This window comes from Plecotus auritus (genome assembly GCF_963455305.1).
Source record: "Plecotus auritus genome assembly, chromosome: 7".
NCBI classification, from domain to species: domain Eukaryota; kingdom Metazoa; phylum Chordata; class Mammalia; order Chiroptera; family Vespertilionidae; genus Plecotus; species Plecotus auritus.
Window position 1 is genome coordinate 82,093,450 of NC_137774.1, and position 23,615 is coordinate 82,117,064.

General features: G+C 41.4%; 1 protein-coding gene across 3 annotated transcripts in view; it reads right to left on the reverse strand.

The window, feature by feature from the left end:
* The window catches only part of PARN (poly(A)-specific ribonuclease), a 176,704-nt gene that overhangs the window by 22,413 nt on the left and 130,676 nt on the right, over nucleotides 1-23,615 (reverse strand). For all 3 annotated transcript variants that reach the window (XM_080679022.1, XM_080679023.1, XM_080679024.1), the window contains one exon: nucleotides 20,893-21,079. In XM_080679022.1, coding sequence (XP_080535148.1) covers nucleotides 20,893-21,079 — 187 coding nt within the window. The remainder of the gene's footprint in view (nucleotides 1-20,892; nucleotides 21,080-23,615) is intronic.

Genomic DNA, 23,615 nt, shown 5'->3' on the forward strand with positions numbered 1-23,615 from the left:
TGGTGCCGGCCCTGCTCGCACCCGCTGACAGCGTGGAGCGATTGGGGCTGGTACCAGCAGCAAATGCAAATGGCAGCTGGTTCCCCTATCGCCCCCTCAGGAGCAAGGGGAGGTGGAGAAGCCCTCAGGAGCAATCAGGGCCAGCAGTCGCTGCTCACACCTGCTGATGGTGCCAAGTGATCGGCACTGGTGCCAGGCACCAGCAGCAGGTGCAAGTGGTGGCTCCAGCGCCAGCAGCAGGTACGAGTGCCAGGTGGGACCATGGTACCCAGGAGCAAATAATTTTCAGTAACCCCCAGAGGCTCGCCCCAATGACAGTGACCAGTGCCCCACCTGGGTCTGGCACCCCTGCTCGCCTGCTCCACCATCCCACCGCAGCCAACGCCCGCCATGTTCTGCACACCCCCCAGGTGGTCAGTGTATGTTCAGTTGTTCCGCCATTCAGTCTATTTGCATATTAACCTTTTATTATGTAGGATTTTTAAAATTGATTTCAGAGAGGAAGGGGGTGCAAGAGAGAGATAGAAATATCAATGATGAGAAAGAGAATCATTGATTGGCTGCCTCCTGCACACCCTAGACTGGGGCTCGAGCCTGCAACCCAAGCATATGCCCTGACCAGGAAATGAACTGTGACCTCCCAGTAGATGATCAACCACTGAACCACACTGGCCAGGTGGGACTGCTGCTTTTTATTATACACTTTTTTGTATTATTTGGCTCTTAAAAACTATATATATATATATATATATATATATATATATATATATATATATATGAGGTCCGGTGCACCAAATTTGTGCACAGGGATGGGGGAGAGTCCCCTCAGCCCAGCCTTCAACCTCTCCAATCCGGGACCCCTTAGGGGATGTCCGACTGCCGGTTTAGGCCCAATCCCGGGGATCAGGCCTAAACCGGCAGTCGGACATCCCTCTCACAATGCTGGACTGCTGGCTCCTAACCACTCACCTGCCTGCCTGCCTGATCGTCCCTAACTGCCCCCTCCCCTGCCAGCCTGATCACCCCTAACTGCCTCTGCCTGCCGGCCTGATTGCCCTTCACTACCCCCGCTGCCGGCCTGGTCGCCCCACACAGCCTGCTGCTCAGTCATTTGGTCGCCCCTCACTAACCCCCTGCTGGCCGGGTCGCCCCACGCAGCCTGCTGCTCGGTCATTTGGTCGCCCCTCACTAACCCCCTGCCAGCCTGGTCACCCCACGCAGCCTGTTCGGTCGTCCATTCAGTTGCGACAGTCGCTTAGGCTTTTAAATAGATAGATAGATAGATAGATAGATAGATAGATAGATAGATAGATAGATAGATAGATATAAAAGCCTAAGCGACCGGAATGACCGGTCGCTATGACACACACTGACCACCAGGGGGGCAGATGCTCAACACAGGAGCTGCGCCCTGGTGGTCAGTGCGCTCCCACAGCCAACCTCCCTGAGCTGGCCAATCTCCCACGGTCCCGCCCCACTGGCCCCCGGGATAGGACAGGAGAGCCGGGGGTGGGTGGCAGTGGATACAGCCCCTTTCCCAGGGGGGCTGAGGGCCAGCTCCCTCCTCGGGGCCAGCGGCCAACCTCCCATGCCCTGTCCCTCCCCTGTAGTCGGCAGGCCCTAATAGGCCCGCCGTGGTGGCAAGGGAAGGAGGAGGGAGGGAGGCGGGGAACTGCATGGTGGCAGGGTGCCAACGATGGCGGTGTCAGCATCCAGCGTCCGTTCCTTCCATGCCTCACCCGGCGACTGCTACCTCCTCTCCCGACCCTGCTGGGGCCTTTGACCCTGGGCTGGGACGGGGAACCGGTGGTGGGTGGCAGCGGATGCGGCCCCTTTCCCAGGGGGACTGAAGGACAGCTCCTTCTTTGGGGGCGGCAGCCAACTTTCTATCTCTCCCCCTAGCCAGCAGGCCCCGATTGGCCTGCCATCCACCCACCGTAGGGCAGCGTGGCGGCAAGGAAAGAAGGAGGGGGAAGGTGGGGAACCACGCGGTAGCAGGGCGCCAACAATGGAAGCATCTGGCATCCGTTCCTTCGGTGCCCAGCCCGGTGACCATCGCCCCAATCAGCCCTAATAGCCGGCCAGGGCTAGGGATCTCACCCGTGCACAAATTTTGTGCGCCAGGCCTCTAGTTATTCATACATTTCATTGAAATATTTTAAAAACGTCAAGAACTTCACAAAGATCCACTTAACATATGAATAGCTACCATACCAATAAATCATTACTTGTCTGGTTATGTTAAATGGTTATATTCAGTTCTGCTACTAACTGGCTTTGTGACCTTGAATAAGACACAGCTTCTCAGACCCTCCAGTTCTCCTTTGTAAGCACAAAGAGTGGACTGGATCACCTCCAAGTCCTTTCCAGCAAATATATGGCTTTATCAAGTAATACTTTTGCTCACACAATTACAGATGCTACCCATTCTTTAAAAGAATATATTTACATTTCTTCAAAAATGTATTTAGCCGCCCTAACTAACTGGTTTGGTTCAGTGGATAGAACGTTAGCCTGCAGACCAAAGCGTCCTGGGTTTGATTCTGGTCAAGGGCATGTACCTTGGTGCAGGCTCCTCCTTAGCCTGGGCCCTTGTCGGGGTGCATGCAGGATGCAACCAATCAATGTATTTCTCTCACATCGTTGTTTCTCTCTCTCTTACACTCTCCCTAAAAAAAATTAATAAATGGAAAAATATCCTTGGGTAAGGATTAACAACAAAAAAATGTCTTTAGCTTTCACTTCCATTCATCTGAATTAGTGTGATATTACGGTATTTCACAATTATTAGCATTTGCAAGTAGAAATGACACTTAGTTATCTAAACAAAAACAAAATTTATGGTATTAGTATCTTAATCCTACATGCTTTCAATCTCTTCAGAAATTGCCATTTTTGGTTGTTTCTATTTTTCTTATAAACCCATTAAATCCAACCTGAGAAGGAAAAAAAACTCATAATAACTGATCAGGCTCAAATTTGGAAATGAAGTACTGTTTTACAAATGATGTCAAAGGAAGGAGGTAGGTGAGGTTTTCATACTCATGGAAGGTGCCAACCCTTCCTCTCTGCCTGGGCACTCACTTTTATATGATGCCCATTGTAGACAAATGATCTTAGCTAATAGAGAGAAAGAAACTGGGGATGAAAGAAGAGGATCAAAAGAAAGCTATCGACCATATAGAAAATACTACTCTAAATTCTAATGGTTTCATTATAGTCATTAATTTAAACATCCTAAATCATATATTTAGTCAAATTGATGATGAGATGACATCATTAGCACTAATTCAACTTGTTGAATCAAAAGAGTTATGATGGCTTTACCAGGAGAAGAGAACAAGGTTCTACCTCATGAAATAGAGAATGTCATTTCAGCTTCTTCAGAACAGAGGACCACCTACCACCAGATGTTCTCTTACCAAGAAATGACATGCTTCTTACATCTTGGTTTAATTTATGAAGTGCCTTCTGGGAATAATTTGTGACTATAGCAAACTAGAAACTAATCCCCTCCAACATTTAAGATTCATTAATTTAAGATGATAAATTAATGTACCTCATGGTCATTCCCAAGAATTCTCCAGTTCTTTATACTGATTTCTGTAGCATTATATGAGATTGATTTGCTTTTATGTTATTTTCCCTTAAAAAAATGTGGTAAGGTATGCATGAACAGTCTTCAGACTGAGATACTCCAAGGCCCCACAGTTGATCTATTCCCACCTTCATATGGTTCTTTGTAGAGAGCACCTGGGAAGGCACATGAGCATTTCTTTAATTATTGTCAGCTGAATCCAGTGGCGTTGGCTGAGCCACATCCTGAAAACACACCTTGCCAGAGGCAAGTGTGTTGTCAGCCTGACCTTCAGCTCAGGCACCAGGGCGTGGGTTTTATTATCTAAATCCAGCGGAGCACCAGGAACAAAGACGATTATCCAGGCCCACCCAGAAGTGATGATTACAAAGAAGCCACAAGAATGCACATAATCTCCTTTGTCTTGGGCTTTAGTAAAACTTCCTGGTTTTTGCTGTATGAAATAAACACGCTGTATTGGCTCTGGGTCTCTGTCTCTCCATCAGAGGACAGCTGTCCCACCTGGCCCAGCTTTTTCCTTCTATCTCTGTGTCTGTCTCTTTCTTTCATTTTCTCAATCCCCAGCAGCCCCTACTCAGGAATCAGACCACTCTCATCTGCTAGATGCAGAAAGAGAGAAATATTTACAGTTCTTTCAGTCTAAACAGCAGGTAAGACAATAAAATAGGGTGGATACTGGTGTAATTATAAAAAGAATGTCACTTCTTTCTGCCTTACCTTCAGCAAAGCAATTAAAACTGGCATAAATAGCAAAAAGCAGTCTGAATAGTATTCTCCAATAAGAAACTGGAAAGGAAGGTATATTCTGGGTGTATTATAGGTTCTCTTGATCATTCATTCATTTGCATCTTTTTCTGAGTGACCACAAGGCATCATTTGTTAAGTACTGGAATGCTAATATAAGTAAACAACCATTCCCAACTTTTTTTTTTCCACTTCCTACTAAGAGTTACCAAGGCAAAGAATTCCCAAGGATTCTAGGTGGCATAGAAGGCATCAGAAGGCATTCCTGGTGGTGGGGAAGGATCACAAGTGGATATCTGAGGGAGTGGACATTCTGGAAAGAGCATGAATGGGATTTCAGATGAGAGAGATGAGGGCTTGAATCTGGGTTCTGTCATATATTGGTGTTGTGACCCAGGGCAGGTTCCTTCTGTGAGTCTCAGTCTCCTCAATTATAAAATAGGTTATTGTGAGGATCAAATAAGAAAACTATACAAAACAGCAAAGGTTACAGTACCTGGCACATGGTAAACATTTAACAAATGCAAGTGCCTTCTCTGCTTCCTCACTGTTCTATGGTAGGCAAAGGGGGTAGAGAGGGGAGTCCATGTCAGAGGCAGTGGTCCAAATCTTTGAAAAGCATCAGAAAAGGAGGAGAGGAAGAGAGAAGGAGTAGAACGAAGACATAAGCAGCAAAAATAGTTGGTACAGCATGGTCGTGATGGCTGGGAGGGTAAGTAATTAACTGGATAGCTATTTATTAACTCATGGATGTCCAGACCACCCCAAATGCCCTAATCTGTTGGAAATATATACAAGGTTACTAGAAGACACAGTTCCATTTTCCCCCAACATTTTATTATGAGAACTTCAAATATACAGAAAAGTATAAAGAACTGTACAGTTAACATCAATTTAGCCCAGGGGTCCTCAAACTTTTTAAACAGGGGGCCAGTTCACTGTCCCTCAGACCGTTGGAGGGCCGGACTATAGTTTAAAAAAAAAACTATGAACAAATTCCTATGTGCACTGCGGGCCCGGGATGAGTCGTGCTAAGCAGGACAGGCAGCGGCACCTGGCGGGCCGGATAAATGTCCTCAGCGGGCCGCATGTGGCCCACGGGCCGTAGTTTGAGGACGCCTGATTTAGCCATTACTTAGATTCTATAATTAGTTCTACTTGGGGGATAGAGACCTGAAAATACACAGCATATTTTAGTTCTTTTGATTTGGAAAGAGGGCATAAAAGGGGGAACCTCTAGAATGGTCCCATGTAGTTAAGTATTTGGCTTCTGCTTTCCCAGCAATGCAGTTGAATGAAATGAAATTTTTGCTTCAGAGATTCTTGAATGAACAAAAAGAAGCACCTAAAATCTGCAGACAGAATTTAAACATGGAACCACCTATCAGCACAATGACAAAGCTCATATTGGGCCATAGTAGCCATTCATCCTTATACCTGACCTCCCCCAAGTAAATATAAACATGCCGTGGCTTCTGCCAGCTTATAATGTACTAGCAGGGCATAAAGTGTCAAAAAAGAACTGCCAGAAAAATGTTAAGGATTTCTACACCTGGAAATGAAAATACAGGATTTACATTATTTCACACTTTATTTCAGCTAAAATACTACAAATAATACAGGAATAATTCTAACTGCACATGATCTGGGCAACTAAAATTTGTTTTGTTTTTGGTTAATAGATATGGAAAAGATAGCATTTCACTTCCTTAATCATCTAAGTGTGTTGAGGGCAATTTCAATCGGCAGTCCCATTTAAAAAATTATACTATTACATGAAGATAAGTATGAATAATATAATACATTATTAAATACACAGATGATAATTACTTTTAATTATGGTTATTCAAATAAATAACATGAAGATATGGAAAGAAAACATTTATTTCAAATACTACTGCTTTTATGAAACATGAAAGCCTTCCAAAATATCAAAAGTCAGATTAAATATAAGGGGATATTAAACTGAGCTTTCAATTCTTTAAAATAAAATCTTGAGATGACATACTGCTTTAATGTGGGTTTTCAGTGCCAAATTCTAAATTACTGCAAACAGAAACTTCTAAATGGAAATAATGAATTTTCTTGGAGATGGGAACTAAATCCTATGTTTTTAAATTTAAAGAAAGCTAAGTCATTACTAAAATTTTCGAAATTTTAATGTGATAATTACAGATTTTTAAAAATCAACTATAGAAATCTTAGAGATTGAGCTCTTTTAAAAAATACGTAATTTTTAATCACTACAACTGTTCTGCTTTCACAGCTGTGCTTTTGTCCATTTCTGTAGAGGTGACACTTCATTCTCTTAAAGCAGACAGACCTACATCTAAGAATCAGTTGGTCTGGTTGCCAGACATGCTATAGCCCATACAACAAGTAAGAAAAAAAAGGCCGGATCTCACAGCATTTACAATCAATTTACCTATCTTTCATATTTTATCTTAAGAATTTTTATATCTACAACAGCAATTTAATAAAGTGTAAAATAGATAAGTAGTAACTGAAAGTTATAAATTCACCAACTATTTTTCTTGGTAATTCATAATTTTCTGCTGAAATTTTAAAAGTATTTTAGGTCAGCATCCTCCCCATCCCCAATTATCATGAGAAAGGCTTCAAGTAAAAGTTTACCATAAAAAAATTGCATTCCAGATTGCCTGCATATTTTCAAAAATTTTTCATTATAGGGAAATACAAAATTCAGGTGCATTGTTATGTGACCAATCTATAGAACTCTTCATCTTGCAAAACAGAAACTCTCTACCCATTAAATACTTAACTCCCATCCCTCTCTCCCCCAGCTCATAGCAAATACCATTCCACTTTCTGTCTCTGTGAATTTGACTATTCTAGTTACCTCATAACAATGGAATCATACAGTATTTGTCTTTTTGTGACTGGCTTATTTCACTTAGCATAATGTCCTCAAGATTCTACATGTTGTAGTAGCATATCAAAATTTCCTTCCTTTTTTAAGTTGAATAATATTCTGTAATAGTGATTTTCAATCTTTTTCATCTTATGGCACACAAACTAATTACTAAAATTCTGCAGCACAGCAGTATATATGTATATTTTGCCAATCTGACAAAAAATAGGTATAATTTTGATTCATTCACATCAGGCGGCTATTGTTGTGTTGGCTTGTCATTTTTTTATTTGACAATCCAAGGGAAAAGAGGTAAGTGCTCCTGATTAGTCAGGTATTGCATGTTTTACAGCACACCGTTTGAAAATGGGTGTTCTACATCACATTTTGTTTATTCAAGTTGTCTGCTTTTCTTTTTATATTATTCTCAGGAATCCTGATGACATATTTTCTTTGAAAGAAAGCAATGGTGTCCTGACCTATTGGCCCAAAAGAAGTCAAAAGAAGGAGACAGGTTAGACCAGTTCAGCTTTCCCTGACACCAGTCAGGCAGATGGAACAATATTTAGAAGGAATATTTGTTAAGAGTTGTTTCTACATCTTGACTTAAGAAAGCTCCCTGGCTTTATGTCTTAGGAACATTCCATGGTAAAACCAATTTGCCTGGTACTTTAAAATTCTACATTAATCAGATTCTAGTTTTATGTTGAATATTTATTTGAATTTCTTAAAATACTCGTTTAGACTAGAGTGATCCTTTCTTTAGTTGTTCTGATGTTAAGGTGGAAAGGAGCTGAATAAGAGGGAAGACTGAGCAAAGGGCTGTGATTATTATTTCTTAATCATTTAAAACCGATTTTAAAGGTCTCTCTGTACCACCTTTCCAGTCTGAAATTAACACAGCCCTTCAAAGATAATCAGACCTAGGCAAAATCAGCAAAGAGGAGGGGAAGGTAGCCCATCAGCAGAAAAGAGCTGTGTCACCAGCTCTATGATCTGGAGCAAACCACTTCCCCTCTGAGTTTTTCTTTTTTTTTTTCTTTTTTAATCAGTGAAATAGGACTAATAATGCTACCTTATTCCCCTCAGGGTTCTTCCTCAGTCCCCTGTGAGGATAAAGAACCATTATTCTTCTCATAACAGCATTTCATAATCTTACCATCTTCCTACTGCCCCTTGCCTCCAGCTACTATTCCAGGCTGAATAGTCTCAATATTTCCCCTTCCTTTCACCATCAAGTCATTTTCCTCCAGACGGGCTATGGAACTTCTACTTAAAAGCAACCAATCAACTCATCAAAGACCAACACTGGATTCTAAAGGGATGGCACTTCAATAATTTTTATATTGGCTTATACATCATAGGGTCACTTTTGTGTATTTTAAAATTGTTAAAACTAATAGTTTTCCACTGATAATCTGTGGAACTAGACATCTAAATCCTTTCCCCAAAGAAACAAGGTTGAAATTCAGTTTTCAACTTAGGGCTTCTTTAACAGTTTGTTTGTATTTTTTTTTTTTTAAGAAAAGATAATTTATTAAAATGAGAGAGTATCTCTCTCAAACATGCACACTCATAGGTGTAAATGTGCCATGCTTCTAACAGGTAACTTAATACACTGGGCTATGGATCCAAAGTTAGAATTCTGTGTAACTTCAGCTAAATTATTTGGCTTTTCTGTGACTCAACTTCCTCATATATAAATCAGGAATATCACCAAGGGTTACAATGAGTTATTACACAGTTGTTGTTTTTTAAAAAACGACCTGAAGCATCTAGCTCAGTGCCTAGAATGAAGAATCTGCTTAGTAAATATAAGCATTCTCTCCTGTATTTCACATTTATCTGTAGATATTACAAAAAGCATTCTGTGTGTCAGTGAGCTTTATACCTTTATACTGACAGGACAGAGAAAGACATAAGAAAGGTAAAAGAAGAATGATATATCTGAACTAGAGCACTGGGTCACGAATCGATCTTTCACAAGCATCTGACTTTATAATATTCATGAGTTCTGCTACAAGGTTGATCATTTAAATTAGAATTAAACCCAGGTTAGCAGGTTAGTGTGTTTTATTAAGGAGGCTAAAGAACACTAAGCCATTTGCAGTGTAAAGAATCACACTTAAACAAGAAGCAGAATAAGAGTGACTTCCAAGCTATTTGGCAAATGAGGAAAAGAAGGTAGAGAAAAGTATGTGCTCATTACCATTTACCTAACAAAAGGTGGGGGTATATATATGTAGTTGTTTACATATTTATAAGAATGGAAAGATATACTAAAAACTAATAAAACTGGTCACTACAAGGGAGAGAGAAACAAGCTGGAGAAGGCGCAGAGAGACAAGCTTGGTAGATTTGATTGTGGAACCATATAAATGTTTTACATAATTATAAGACAAAATTAAATTTTTAGAAAGGCAATCCATAAAAGCAAATATAAAGCAAACCTAAATGATTATTGAGTTGGTAGCTTAACCACACAAAAAATTAATTACTTCAAATGACTTTAAAATAAGGTAATTTGATTGTTCAGCTCTAGTTAGATATACTCGAGGGACAAAAATCGCTACAAAAATGTAAAATTATTTTTCAATAAGTATATTATTAGTAATGCTACTGATAGTTATTCTGAAACTATTATAGTATGTAGTAGCATAAACCAAGTAAATAATTAATTTAATATCATTATAAACCGAATTTTCAACAAGGAAAAGAAAAAACAAAATTTTAAATAGATAAGTTGTGGAGTCTAACTGGAATTTGAAATATCAGTATAAACTTATCTTTTTTCAAGAAAGGAAGAAAGACTACCTTGCTAGTTCTTTTCAGTAAAAAAGGCTATAACACAACAAAGAAACCAGTATCAATCAACACCCTGAGAACCCAGACTATGGTTTCTAAATACCATTTCCTATCAAAAGGAACAAACCCCTTAGAGAAATGGTTGACTCCAAATATAAGGTAGAAAATGTATAACAAGAGCCTGAAATATCTTGTTAAGCATACCAGAAGTCAAAGAAGCTATTAAAGACTACTGGAATTGTATCAGAAGATTCAAAAGGCAACTCAGAATGGTTCCCACTGGTCATAGCAAGATAATTAGAGCGTAAAAAAGAATAGCACCTGGCTGGTATGGGTTAGCAGTTGAGCTTTGCCTTCGGAACCAAGAGGTCGCTGGTTCGATTCCTGGTTAGGGCACATGCCAGGGTTTCAGGCTCTATCCCCTAAGGAGCATGCAGGAGGCAGCTGATGGATGATGTTACTCTCTCAGCAATGTTTCTATCTCTCTATACTTCTCCTTCCTCTCTCTCTAAAAATCAGGGGTGGGTGGGAAGAGATCAACCAAAGAACTTGTATGCATATATGTGTAGAGGGGCCCCTGGAAAGGCACATGGGCATTTCTTTAAATTGTCAGCTGAACCCAAGGCGACAGGCAAAGCCATGTCTTGGATACACATCTTACCAAAAAGGCAGATGCTTGTCAGCACTGACTCTTATCTTTGCCCAGGTGTTGGAGAGTGGGCTTTGATATGTAAATCCAGTCTAGCACCAGGATTGAAGGAATGAATACGACTCAGGCCCACACAAGCTCCTTTTATCTTAAGTTTTGGTGAAACCCCCTGGTATTTGGGGTATAAAATAAACATGCTGTATTGGCTCTGGGTCACTGTTTCTCCCTCAGAAGAGGACAGCAGTCCCACCCTATCCCAGCTTTTTCCTTCCATTTTGTGTCTTGTCTCTTTCTTTCTTTTATTTCTCAATCCCCAGCTCCTCTACTCAGGAACTGGACCCACTCTCTAGCCACGCTGGACACGGAAAAGAGAAATATTACATATATGCATAACCCATGGACACAGACAATAGGGTGGTGAAGGCGGATGGGGGAGGTGGACGGGGAAAGCTAGAAGGGGTCAATGGGGGAAAAAGCGGGACATATATAATACTTTAAACAATAAAGATTTTAAAAACACATTTTTTTAAAAAGCAACTGTAATGTATAAATGTATATATATGTATATTTAAAAATCTATGCATAGTCACCTTTGGAAGGTGCTAGCATGAAAACCAATTATTCTGAAACTGTTTTTTAAAAGGTGTGTTGGGGATAGAGATTAAAGAATTTATTCTGCTTTTTCTAGATGAACTATATCTTCAGATAACCGAATAAATCACACACACACACACACACACACACACACACACACACACACACACACTTGTGGCCCGGTGCACGAAATTCGTGCACATTAAAAGGGGATTAATTAGAGGAAATAATTTAATATTGCTATTTGCCCTTTCTTTATAATAGAAGTGTCAGAATTGAAAGAAAATTAGTAAAATGTATATGAAAACCTTCCTCCTGTCAGAGTCTGGGGCGCACCAGAGTCCCACCCACCCACATGTGCCTCAAAATCGTGTGAGACCCAGACCCAGCTGGCCCCGCCCCCATTGGGCTAGATCCAGACCTGGCCAGTCCCACCCTTGTCAAGCCCTGCCGGGCAGGGGACGTAGCCTCAGGTCCCCTGGCCTAGCGCCAGGACGGGGGGTGTGGCCTGAGGTCCCCCAGCCCAGACCGGGGTGGGAGGGCATGCCTTGAGGTCCCCCGTCAAGCCTCACCAGGTGTGGGACATGGCCTGAGATCCCCTGTCAAGCCCCGCTGGATGGGGGGCATGGCCTGAGGTCCCCCGTCAAGCCCCGCCAGGTGGGGGGTTGCAGCCTCAGGTCCCCCGGCCCGGCACCAGGAGGGGGGAACAGCCTCAGGTCCCCTGTCAAGGCCCATTGGCAGGGGGTGCAGCCTCAGGTCCCCCCTGGGCAGGGGCCATGGCCTGAGTTCCCCCAACCCAGCACTGGGGGTGCACCTTGAGGTCCCCTGTCATGCCCCGCCAGGCAGGGGGACACAGCCTCAGGTCCCCTGGTTCGGTGCTGGGGCGGGGGCTGCAGCCTGAGATCCCCTGTCAAGCCCCACCTGGTGGGGGACGTGGCCTGAGGTCCACCGGCCTGGCGCTCAGGCCGGGGAAGCAGCCTGTGGTCCCCTAGCCCAGCACCAGGACGGGAAGCGCACCTTGAGGTCCCCCATCAAGCCCTGCTGGGTGGGGGGCGTGGCCTGAGGTCCCCCGTCAAGCCCCACCAGGTGGGGGGCGTGGCCTGAGGTCCACCGGCCTGGCACTGGGGCTGGGGGAGCAGCCTGAGGTCCCCTAGCCCAGCACCAGGACAGGAAGTGCACCTTGAGGTCCTCATCAAGCCCTGATGGTTGGGGGTCACGGCCTGAAATCCCCTGTCAAGCCCTGCCAGCCTGAGGTCCCCTGTCAAGCCCCACAGGGGCTGGGGAGGGTGTAGCTTCAGGTACCTGCTGATTGCTTGTTAAGGCTCCTTATGGGAACTTGGCCTCAGCTGTGGGTGCAGCCATCTTTGTGACGGAGTGATGGTTAATTAGCATATTCCCTCTTTATTAGATAGGATATTAGAGGCCCGGTGCATGAATTCATGAATGGGTGGGGTCCAGCCAGCCTGGCCAGGGGGAGGGGACATGGGCGGTTGGCCGGCCTGCCTGCTGGTCGAACTCCTGGTCAAGGGGACAATTTGCATATTAGCCTTTTATTATATAAGATATACACTGAGTGGCCAGATTATTATCCGTTCAGAGATCATAATAATCTGGCCACTCAGTGTGTGTGTGTGTGTGTGTGTGTGTGTGTGTGTGTATATATATATATATATAAATTCTCATCCAGAAATATTTTTCCATATATTTTTAGAAAGAATGGAAGGGAGGGAAGAGGGGGAGAGATAAACATCCATGTGAGGAAGACACATCAATTGGTTGCCTCCTGCACGCACCCTGACCTGCAACTGAGGTACGTGCCCTAGAACCCATGATACTTTGTTCTGAGGGCTGATGCTCTAACCACTGAGCAACCAGCTAGGGCAAATTTTACATTTTAAATAAAAGCATTTGGGGTAATAAATGAAGGAGGAACAAACTATAATATTATCATCTTGCAACTCTTAATGAAATAATGAATCTAGCAATTGATCATTAATAGTTATTAAAATTATCAGGTGAAAAGCTAACAGGGAACTTCATATTGAATGAACCAGAATAGCAATATCTGAACCCACTCGATCAATCTTATCACAAAAAGAGAGACAAGTAGACATTTAATGCCACACAAAGCAACACAACAGGAAATACATAAAACCTTCTATGAAATATTCTTTTTATTAGTTCAGTCCTGAATCTAACCAAGTTTATAGAACTAACTACCAGTTCACTGCAAACACAGAAGTCAGGGAACATGTTAAACAACCTTAAAAAAATGTTCAGGAATATGGGAAATTCTACAGAGCAAACAACCTGGTTTCTTAAATATATTGCAAAGGGATGAGGGGTGAAGGGAAGGGAATCCAGAGAGAGGAAATTCACAGATTAAGAGAGAAGTAAGACATGTCAACCAAATATAATACGTGAACTTGTTTATAAACTAGAGCTCAAACAAAACAATTATTTCAAAAAAATTGTGAGCAGGAAATCTGAACACATATTAAGGAATTAATTTTTTATGACAGTAGTATTCTAGTTTTAAAATGGCTGCTTATCTTTTTGATACATACATATATAGCCTATCGTTGAAATGATACCCTGTCTATGATTTGTTTCAAAATTATCTGAAGGGGAGAGGGAGAGAAAGAGTACTAATGAAACAGAACTGGATACACACTGTTGATACTTTATGACAGCTAGATGGGAGTTTTGTTATATTATTTTCTCTACTTTTGTACATGTTTGAAGTATTTGGTTTTGTAATGAAGAGTTTTGGTATTCTTTTAAGCAGAAATTCAAAAAGACCTCTCTTCAGCTTCCTAGGATATCACTTTTAAATGAAAAGATACAAGCTCTTCGATGTTTATCTTAGGTGTATGGTGATTATAGTTAAGACAGTAGTCCCCTGGATGGCATGCACCTAAATGCAATCAATCTGCTTGAATACTTTTTTCCCTTCAGGACAGGGCTATCCCAGACCTGGAAAAATTTATGGGGGCGGAAAGAACAGGCTCTTCGGATCACCCTGGAATCAAATCCAATTCAAGAACTGTTTAATCTCCCTGAGCCTCTATGAAATGGGGATAACCGCTCATCCTTCACAATGTTGCTATGAGCATAAATGAGATAAAATGTGAAACACCTAGCCCAGAGCAAGCACTCAGGAAACTGACACTTGAGTATTTATTTATTCATTCATTAATTCACCAAATATCTGAGTACATACTGTGGATCAGTTAGATGCTAGAGATATAAAGACTTGGAAAACATGGCACCTGCCTTGAAGGAAAACAGGAAAGTAAATCCATGATTATAGTGGTAAGTATTGAAAGTTCTGGAAGGATAAAATATTTGGATCTAAAATTCTATATCCAGGAACATTATCAATTAGGAAGGTGAAATAGAGGCATTTTTTAGTTTACTAACCATACAATATATGTGCAAAAAAAGAAAAAAACCAATACACCACTTAGAAAAGAAAATTAGTTCCCTCGAAAAAAATCTACGCAAAAATGGCTGAGATATTTAGAAGATTCTCCTTTGGCTAGCAAAGCTTGAATGACATAGGGATACATTTTCTTCTCTGTGGACCCAAATATGCAGCCTTTCTTCACTAGAGAATTGTATTTATACAATCAGAATAATATACATGCTATATACCTCCTGCTATCTCTTGGAATCAACTTCTCAAGAAAGCACAAAAATATAGATACAAAAAAGTAGTAAGTAGTATAAATAACCTAATTTAGTTAACGAAAGTGAGAAGGGGACAGAGAGCAAAGGAAGGTACTACATGTGCTTAATTTTTAATATTATATAGAAGCAATCAAGATATATTGGTCAAAGTTGGTAAGACTTTTTAGTTAAAGGTAGAGTGAAACCACCAAAAGAAAATGATAAAGTAGCCACCGTAGGGAAGGAGAACTGGGAATGAGGAGCAGATTTTCCTACACCCGCTCATTTTATATTCTCTTGTACTATGCAAACTTTAAAAAATTTGTGCATTTATCACTTCAATGGTTTAAAAAGTGTCATGGAAAACACTTTCTCTGCTAAAATATATGTAACCCACAAGATCTACATTGAATTTGCTAACACTGCTCAAATACAAGAAAGATTCTGAGGTCACTAGACTAGATAGATACCTTCTACAGTACTTTCCAGAAACTAAAGGTCTATCCTAAGGAATATGCAAATTGTAGGATGGTCATTTGGTTAATATACAGATACAGATGTAATAAATCTGTTCCTAAACTGTAGAACATGAAGCAAACAAGAACGAAACAATAGGAAATTTCCCCAGAAAAAGGCAGCTGAGAACCAAGAACAGAAGCATTAAAATTGAATGGATCCAGGAGTAAGAAAGAAGAAACAAGAGATGGTAAACAGAGCTTCTGAGTGCACTCCTTACTGCTGAGAGGGAGTGAGCTACGACCAGGACAAGAGGGCTGGTGCCCATGCTGCAGAAATGCATTCTTAGACGGTGGGTGGTGGAGGGTCTGGGGGTAAAGGCAACCACTCTAAGTCACAGAAGCAGTTAAGCAATTAATGTGTAAATCAGGAACCAACACACAAAGGACAAAAAGGGCTGAGTACAAGTTTCTCCTGCCACAGTCTAGTGATTTCTAACCATTTCTTGAAGTCATGTATACAGACGGTAGGTGGGAATTAAAAGACTGTACCCATTGAAAGGGTGAATAATTTTTTTCTTATTTAGTGTGCTGACTTTATTATTTAGTGTAGCTTTATTTTATTTTTATTTTTTTTGTTAGTCCTCACCCGAGGATATTTTTTCATTGATTTTTAGAGAGAGGGTAAGGAAGAGGGAGACATAGAGAAAGAAACATCGATGTGAGGGAGACACATCAATTGGTTGCCTCCTGCATGCACCCCCGCAACCAGGGCTGGGATCAAGCCTGCAACTGAGTACGTGCCCTTGACCAGAATTGAACCCCAGACCCTTCATTCCAGAGGCCGATTCTCTATCCACTGAGCAAAACCGGCTAGGACTAGTATAGTTTTAAATGCTTTTATTAGAAAAGAAGAAATGTAATAAAATCAATGAGTTAAGTTCCCACTTTAAAAAGCTAGACAAAGAATAACAAATTCAAAAGAAGCAGAAGAAATAACAAGAGTATAAATAAATAAATAAAATAAGACAGGAAAACAACAGGAAAAAAGCCCAATAAAATTAAATTTGGGCCCTAACCAGTTTGGCTCAGTGGATGGAGCATCAGCCTGCGGACTGAAGGGTCCCAGGTTCGATTCCAGTCAAGGGCATGTACCTTGGTTGTGGGCACATCCCCAGTAGGGAGTGTGCAGGAGGTGGCTGATCAATGTTTCTCTCTCATCAATGTTTCTAACTCACTATCCCTCTCCCATCCTCTCTGTAAAAAATCAATAAAACATACTTTAAAAAAAAATTAAATTTGGTTCTTTGAAAGAATTAATAATCACCTAGCTAGGAAAAAAAAAAAAAAGACACAAATTACCAGTATCAGGAGTTTTTAAAGGAACATAATTAGAGATCTTACAGATATTAAAATTATAAGGGAATAGCCTGAGCTAACAATTTTATGCTAATGAATTTTCCACCCTAAATGAAATAGAATATTCCTTGGAAAACACAGATTCCTAAAAGTGAAACAAAAATAAACAGAAAATCTAAATAGCCTATATCAATGAAAGAAATTGAATTCATAATAAAAAACCATTCCACAGAGAAACTCTATGTCCAGATGTCTCCCCTAGTAAACTCAACCAAAAATTTAAGAACTTAACTAGTTTTGCCCTGGCCGGTGTGGCTCAGTTGATAAGAGCATCAGCCTGCGGACTGAAGGGTCCCGGGTTCGATTCCGGTCAAGGGCATGTACTTTGGTTGTGGGCACATCCCCAGTAGGGAGTGTGCAGGAGGCAGCTGATCAATGTTTCTCTCTCATCAATGTTTCTAACTCTCTATCTCTCTCCCTTCCGCTCTGTAAAAAATCAATAAAAAATATTAAAAAAAAAAGAACTTAACTAGTGTTATGAGGTCAGTATAATCCTGATACAAAAACTTGACAAAAATATAAAAGAAAAGGAAATTACTATCTAATATTTCTCATGGATAAAGATAAAAATCCTATATAATAAAAAGGTAATATGCAAATCGAACGGTGGAATGACTGGTCGCTATGATGCGCACTGACCACCCGGGGGCAGATGCTCAATGCAGGAGCTGCCCCCTGGTGGTCAGTGCGCTCCCACAGGGGGGGCGCTGCTCAGTCAGAAGCGGGGCTCACGGCTGGCCCCTCCCACCTCCGCGACAGCACTAAGGATGTCTGACTGCGGCTTAGGCCCACAGGGGGAGCGGGCCTAAGCCGTCAGTGGGACATCCCCCAAGGGTTCCCGGACTGCTAAAAGGCACAAGCCGGGCTGAGGGTCCCACCCCACCGCCCCCGCCCAGTGCATGAATGTCATGCACCGGGCTTCTAGTACTTAATAAAATATGAGCAAATCAAATCCAGCAACATGTAAAAAGGATAATACATTATGACCAAGTGGATTTCTCCCAGGAATACAAATTTGATTTAAAAACAATAAATGTAATACTGACAAAATAAAGTACAAAAACTATATGATAATTTTAAAAGATACAAAAAGAACATCTGAAAATATTCAACATCCATTCATGATACAAACTCTTAGCAAACCAGAAATAGAAGGGAACTTCCTCAGTCTGAAAAAAGGACTTGTATGGACAACCTAAAAATCATACTTCATGGGGAAACCCTGAATTTCCCCTAATACTAGAAATAAAGCAAGGATATCCACTCTTCCGCTTCTACTTAACTGTGTACCAGAGTTGCTAGTCAGAAAAAAAGTAGGAAAAAGGAATGAGACACAAATATTGGAAAAATAAAGCTTGTTACTAGCACATTAACATGATTGTGTATATAAAACCCTGTGGGACATTAAAAAAAAAACTATAAGAAGAAGTGAGTTTTAAAAGGTTGCAGGGTACAAGGTCAACATACAACAATTAATTATATCCTATATAGAGGCAGCAAACAATTTGAAAATGAGTGACTTGTTTTAAGAAACTTTCATTTATAATAACATCAATAACATAAAATATTTAGGAAGAATATTAACATAAGACCTCTACAGCAAAACCTAAAAACAGGCCTAATGAAGAAACAGACAAGATGCTTCTAAAATTTATTTGGAATACAAAGGATCTAAAATAGACAAAATAATTTGAAAAAGAAAAACAATGTTGGAGGGTTTATGCTACCTGATTTTAAGTCTTACTATAAAGTCACAGAAATAAGAAAGTGTGGTACTAGCATAAGAATAGACATAAAAATGAATGAAACAGAGGAGTACAGAAATAGACCTAAATACATAGTCAATTTATTTTAGACAAAAGTACCAAGTTAATCTAATAAGAAAAGAAATCTTTTGAACAAATGTTGCTGAAACAACTGGATACTCATATGTAGAAAATTAACACTCACTTCAATATTATTCCATACACAAAATTAATTTGACATGGATCATGAGTTAAATATAAAAGCTAAAACTATAAGCCTTCTAGAAAAAAAAAAAACAGATAAGAAAATCATTGCAACCTTGGAGGATGCCAAGATATTTTGGACAGGGATAAAACCCACTAATCATAAAAAAATATTTTAAACCAGACTTCATCAAAATGATAAATATTTGCTCATCAAAAGACACTGTTAATAAAATGAACTCAAAACTCAAAAAAATATATTTGCAATACATATATCTGACAAAGGAGGTGTATCCAGAATACATAAAAGAACTCTTACAATAAAAACAGTAAAAAGACAAATAACCCAATTAGAAAATGGGCAGGACACTGAAAAATCCACCTCAGAAAGAAGATATCTAAATGGCCATCAAGTACACAAAAAGGTGATCAACATAATTAGTCACCAGAGAAATGTAAATTAAAACCATCTTATATCCTCTAGAATGGCTAGAATAAGAAAAAACATTAACAGCACTAAATGTTGGCAAGGACATGGAGCAACTGGAACTTTCATACAGTACTGGTGGAGCATAAAATGGTATGTTCAGTTTGGAGAATTGTTTGGTTGTTCCTTTAAAGTTTAACATACATCTAACCTAAGTACCAACAAACCTAGTCTTAGGTATTTACTCAAGAAAAATGATAACATATGCCACAAAATTTTTTTTACAGAAATGATCATAGCAGCCCTAACCGGTTTGGCTCAGTGGATAGAGCGTCGGCCTGTGGACTGAAGGGTCCCAGGTTCGATTCCAGTGAAGGGCATGTACCTTGGTTGCAGGCACATCCCCCAGTAGGGGGTGTGCAGGAGGCAGCTGATCGATGTTTTTCTCTCATCGATGTTTCTAACCCTCTACCCCTCTCCCTTTCTCTCTGTAAAAAAAAAAAAAAAAATCAATAAAATATATATTTAAAAAAAAAAAAAAGAAATGATCATAGCAGCCTTATTTATAACTAGAGGCCCAGTGCACGAAATTCGTGCACGGGAGTGGGGTGTGTATCTCTCAGCCCAGCCTGCACCCTCTCCAATCTGGGACCCCTCGAGGGATGTCCGACTGCCCATTTAGGCCTGATCAAGGTAGGATTGGGCCTAAACAGTCAGTTGGACATCCCTCTCACAATCCAGGACTGCTGGCTCCCAACTGCTCGCCTGCCTGCCTTCCTGATTGCCCCTAACCGCTTCTGCCTGACAGCCTGATCACCCCCTAACCACTCCCCTGACAGCCTGATTGATGCCTAACTGCTCCTCTGCCAGCCTGTTTGCCCCTAACTGCCCTCCCCTGCAGGCCTGGTCACCCCTAACTGCCCTCTCCTGCAGGCCTGGTTCCCCCAACTGCTCTCCCCTGCAGGCCTGGGTCCCCCCCAACTGCCCTTCCCTGCAGGCCCGGTCGCCCCCAACTTCTCTCCTCTGCTGGCCTGGTCACTCCTAACTGCCCTCCCCTGCAGGCTTGATCGCCCCCAACTGCCCTCCCTTGCAGGTCTGGTCCCTCCCCTGCTGGCCTGATTTTCTTCTGCTAATTCACACTTTTATGAATTTTACAATTTTCTATAATGAACTTCTCCCACCCCCTTTTTCTATACCTATGTTTTGTAGTTTCACAAAGATGCCAAAATGTTACCAGTATTTAACTTCTGAAAGTAGGATTATGAAAAGCATTAAAGGAAGTATTTGTCACGTTCTCGTTTTATAGTCGGCATGTGGTGCAGATCCCTATGTAGGATCTGACGGGAATTCAGGAGCTTAGGCAGAGGAACATGGTGTACTGAGAAGAGGAAGGGATCAGACACAACAGAATTCAACTCTGAACCTGGCTCTCTCACTGAAACTGGTGGGCAAGTCAAGGAGCCTATTTCCTCACCTCTAAAACAGGAATAAGATGTATCCTGTCTGCCTCAAAAGGGTTTTCTGTGAGTGAACCAGCTGTGGTTGATAAATCACAGAAAGAATTGTAACTTCTGATATTATGAGAAAAGTTTTTTTTTAAAAGTCCTTTCTCAAAAGTCAGATTTCTTATTTACAGTAATGTAGGGAGCAAGAAAAAAGATATTGCTAGAATAACTGTGCTTTTAAGTCAATAGCCAATGATTCTTACCTACTGGTGCAGTAATAGTGATTCTGCAGAGCACAGGATATGCACTGATTTAACCGCTTTCTCTCAATCTCCTTCCAACTATCTTCTGGCCACTTTCTCTTGATCTGCTTCTCCTCATGTTTTTTCCCCACATATTCAGCATAGGTCTGAATCCGATAGCTTTCTGCGTATTTGCTGGTATTGACAGCTACAAGAAAAAGAAAAAAGTCATTATGAAAAGTCATTATGACCCAGCCCCCGAGGTGTCACTGAGGTAGTCAAAGGAGCCCTGGATTCAGGTCTGAGCTCAGACACCAGCTCTGACACTTAGAAGCCAGGTGGCCTTGGGAACATTCCTTGGGCTCGCCAAGTCTGAGCTTCCTCATCTGGAGAAAAGAGAGAGTCATTACTCCACAACCTCATCCACAGTGTGAAAGTGCTCTGTAAACTGTAAAGAACCGTCATGCTGTAAGTAAAAGATTAATTTTCAAAATATTTGCAGGTAACACTGCTGCTTAAAAATTATTCATTTCCAGAGTAAGAAAATGAAAATAACAACAAAACAAAACTCCTAAGGGAAAACTGTAAACCCTCATTAATTTTTTTAAAAAATAAAAATGGCAATAAAAGCAATCTTCACTGTCAAATACTTAAGTTCTACGATATGTCTGTGTCCAGCGTTTTGCATACATGATGTCTAATCTTCACAATACACTTACAAGGGAGGAACTGCTTTTGCTGGTGAGAAAGCAGGGGCACAGAAGTCAGGTGATTTACTGCAGACCTCACCACGAGTGAGTGGCAGCAATGGGATGCAAAACCAAGTTACTTTGACCCTAAGGCCAGGGGCCTTCTTGCTGCTCTGCACCTTACTTCGGACTCTGCAAATTTAAGAGATCCCCACAATGCCTAAGACATGCCTCTTCTCCTTACGCTTTTAAAGACTGCTAATTCTCTGTAATGTGCCTCTGGCTGGCAGGAATACTTGAAAGCTGGATGGAGCTTATTCCCTCCTTGGTGTTAATGCTTGACTAAGGCCAGGTCAGTTTTGTTGCAATCCTTTGCTGTGTCCTCCACAGAGGCCGGCGGGATGGAAAAGCTGATGGAGTGGGAGTGAGGACCCATGGAAGGCCTGTGGGTGGATAGGCACCCACTTGCTGATTCTAACTCATGTAATTTGAGCATATACTCTCCTAGCCCACTCTCACTGCCAACAATTATTTCCCACACTGGCAGTGAGACAGTAAGAGCCTTGCCTTGCTGACTTGGTACCTGGGCAGCTGCAAAAGCATCTTACTGTTTGACAGAGAATCCATATACCCAGTTCTAGCAAAGTTCTTCTTACAGAGTACTTCTCAATAAATATTACGTGAATGAGTGCAGGCAGAATGCAGCAACTGGTGATAAGCATGCAGTATTTGAGAACATCAGAACTGGACAAAGGACTCAATTATATTAGGGACCTGAAATCAGAGGGAAAGACAACTGTGTGAGAGGCAGATGCTCCACATATCCTACACTTGACACTTAATCCTCATTCAAAGGGGGCCAGATTTGCCTAAAACTTCTCAGCACAATAGTGGATTACAGAATGTCGTGCCCTAAATGTTTAGCTACTTAAAGAGCAAAATAAAACTACAGAAAAGAAAAACCAATTCTGTAGAAACACAAATTTTACTAAGAAGTTTGCTGTACTTTTCAAACATTCACTCTAGAGTTAGAGAAACAAAAGGAAAAAAAAACCATGACGCATGAGGGTATTAAGGAACTTCCATAGTATACAGTCTCCCAAAGAAGTAGTGTAAGTTACTAAAATGTGAGCTCAAAATGGTGTTCTCTGACTCACTCACAAGGAGATAAACGGGCATCAAATTCTGGAGACATGCTATTGACCAGTCACTCATATTAATCAGAGAACCACAGAAGTAGGATCCTTTCTTGAAAACCTTATTCCTCATGACAGTTACTTTTTTCCTACTTTCAGTGGCCACATTTCTGACTTTTCCCCTTATTTATCTAACCACCCAATAATCCTATCTAATAAAAGAGTAATATGCAAATTAACCATCACTCCACTACACCCACAAGCCACGCCCACTAGCCAATCAGGAGCGAGTATGCAAATTAACCACAACCAAGATGGCTGCGGCCATGGAGAGAGCAGGAGGCTTGGGTTTCCCAGGCAATGGAGGAAGCGAAGTTTACCACACACCCTGGTGGGCCCAGGCCTCCACTCAAGGCTACAAAGTTTCAATTATAGAAGATAAATAAATCTCAACAAAAATGGCTGTGGCCGCCCTGTCTGGTTTGGCTCAGTGGATAGAGCATCGGCCTGTGGACTGAAAGGTCCCAGGTTTGATTCCGGTCAAGGGCATGTACCTTGGTTGCGGGCACATCTCCAGTGGGGGGTGTGCAGGAGGCAGCTGATTGATGTTTCTCTCTCATCAGTGTTTCTAACTCTCTATCCCTCTCTCTTCCTCTCTGTAAAAAATCAATAAAATATATTTAAAAAAAAAAAATGGCTGTGGCCATGGAGTGAGCAGGAGGCTTGGCTCCGCTCCAGGATACAAAGTTTCAATTGTAGAAGATAAATAAACCCCAGATACCAGGGCCTCCACTTGGGTCGCTGGGGGGCGTGGCCAGCCTGCAAACGACCACAGGCCCCTCACCCAGGCCACCCCATGCCCCAAGGGAACCCTCACCCTGATCCGGGACACCCTTCAGGGCAAACCAGCTGGCCCCCA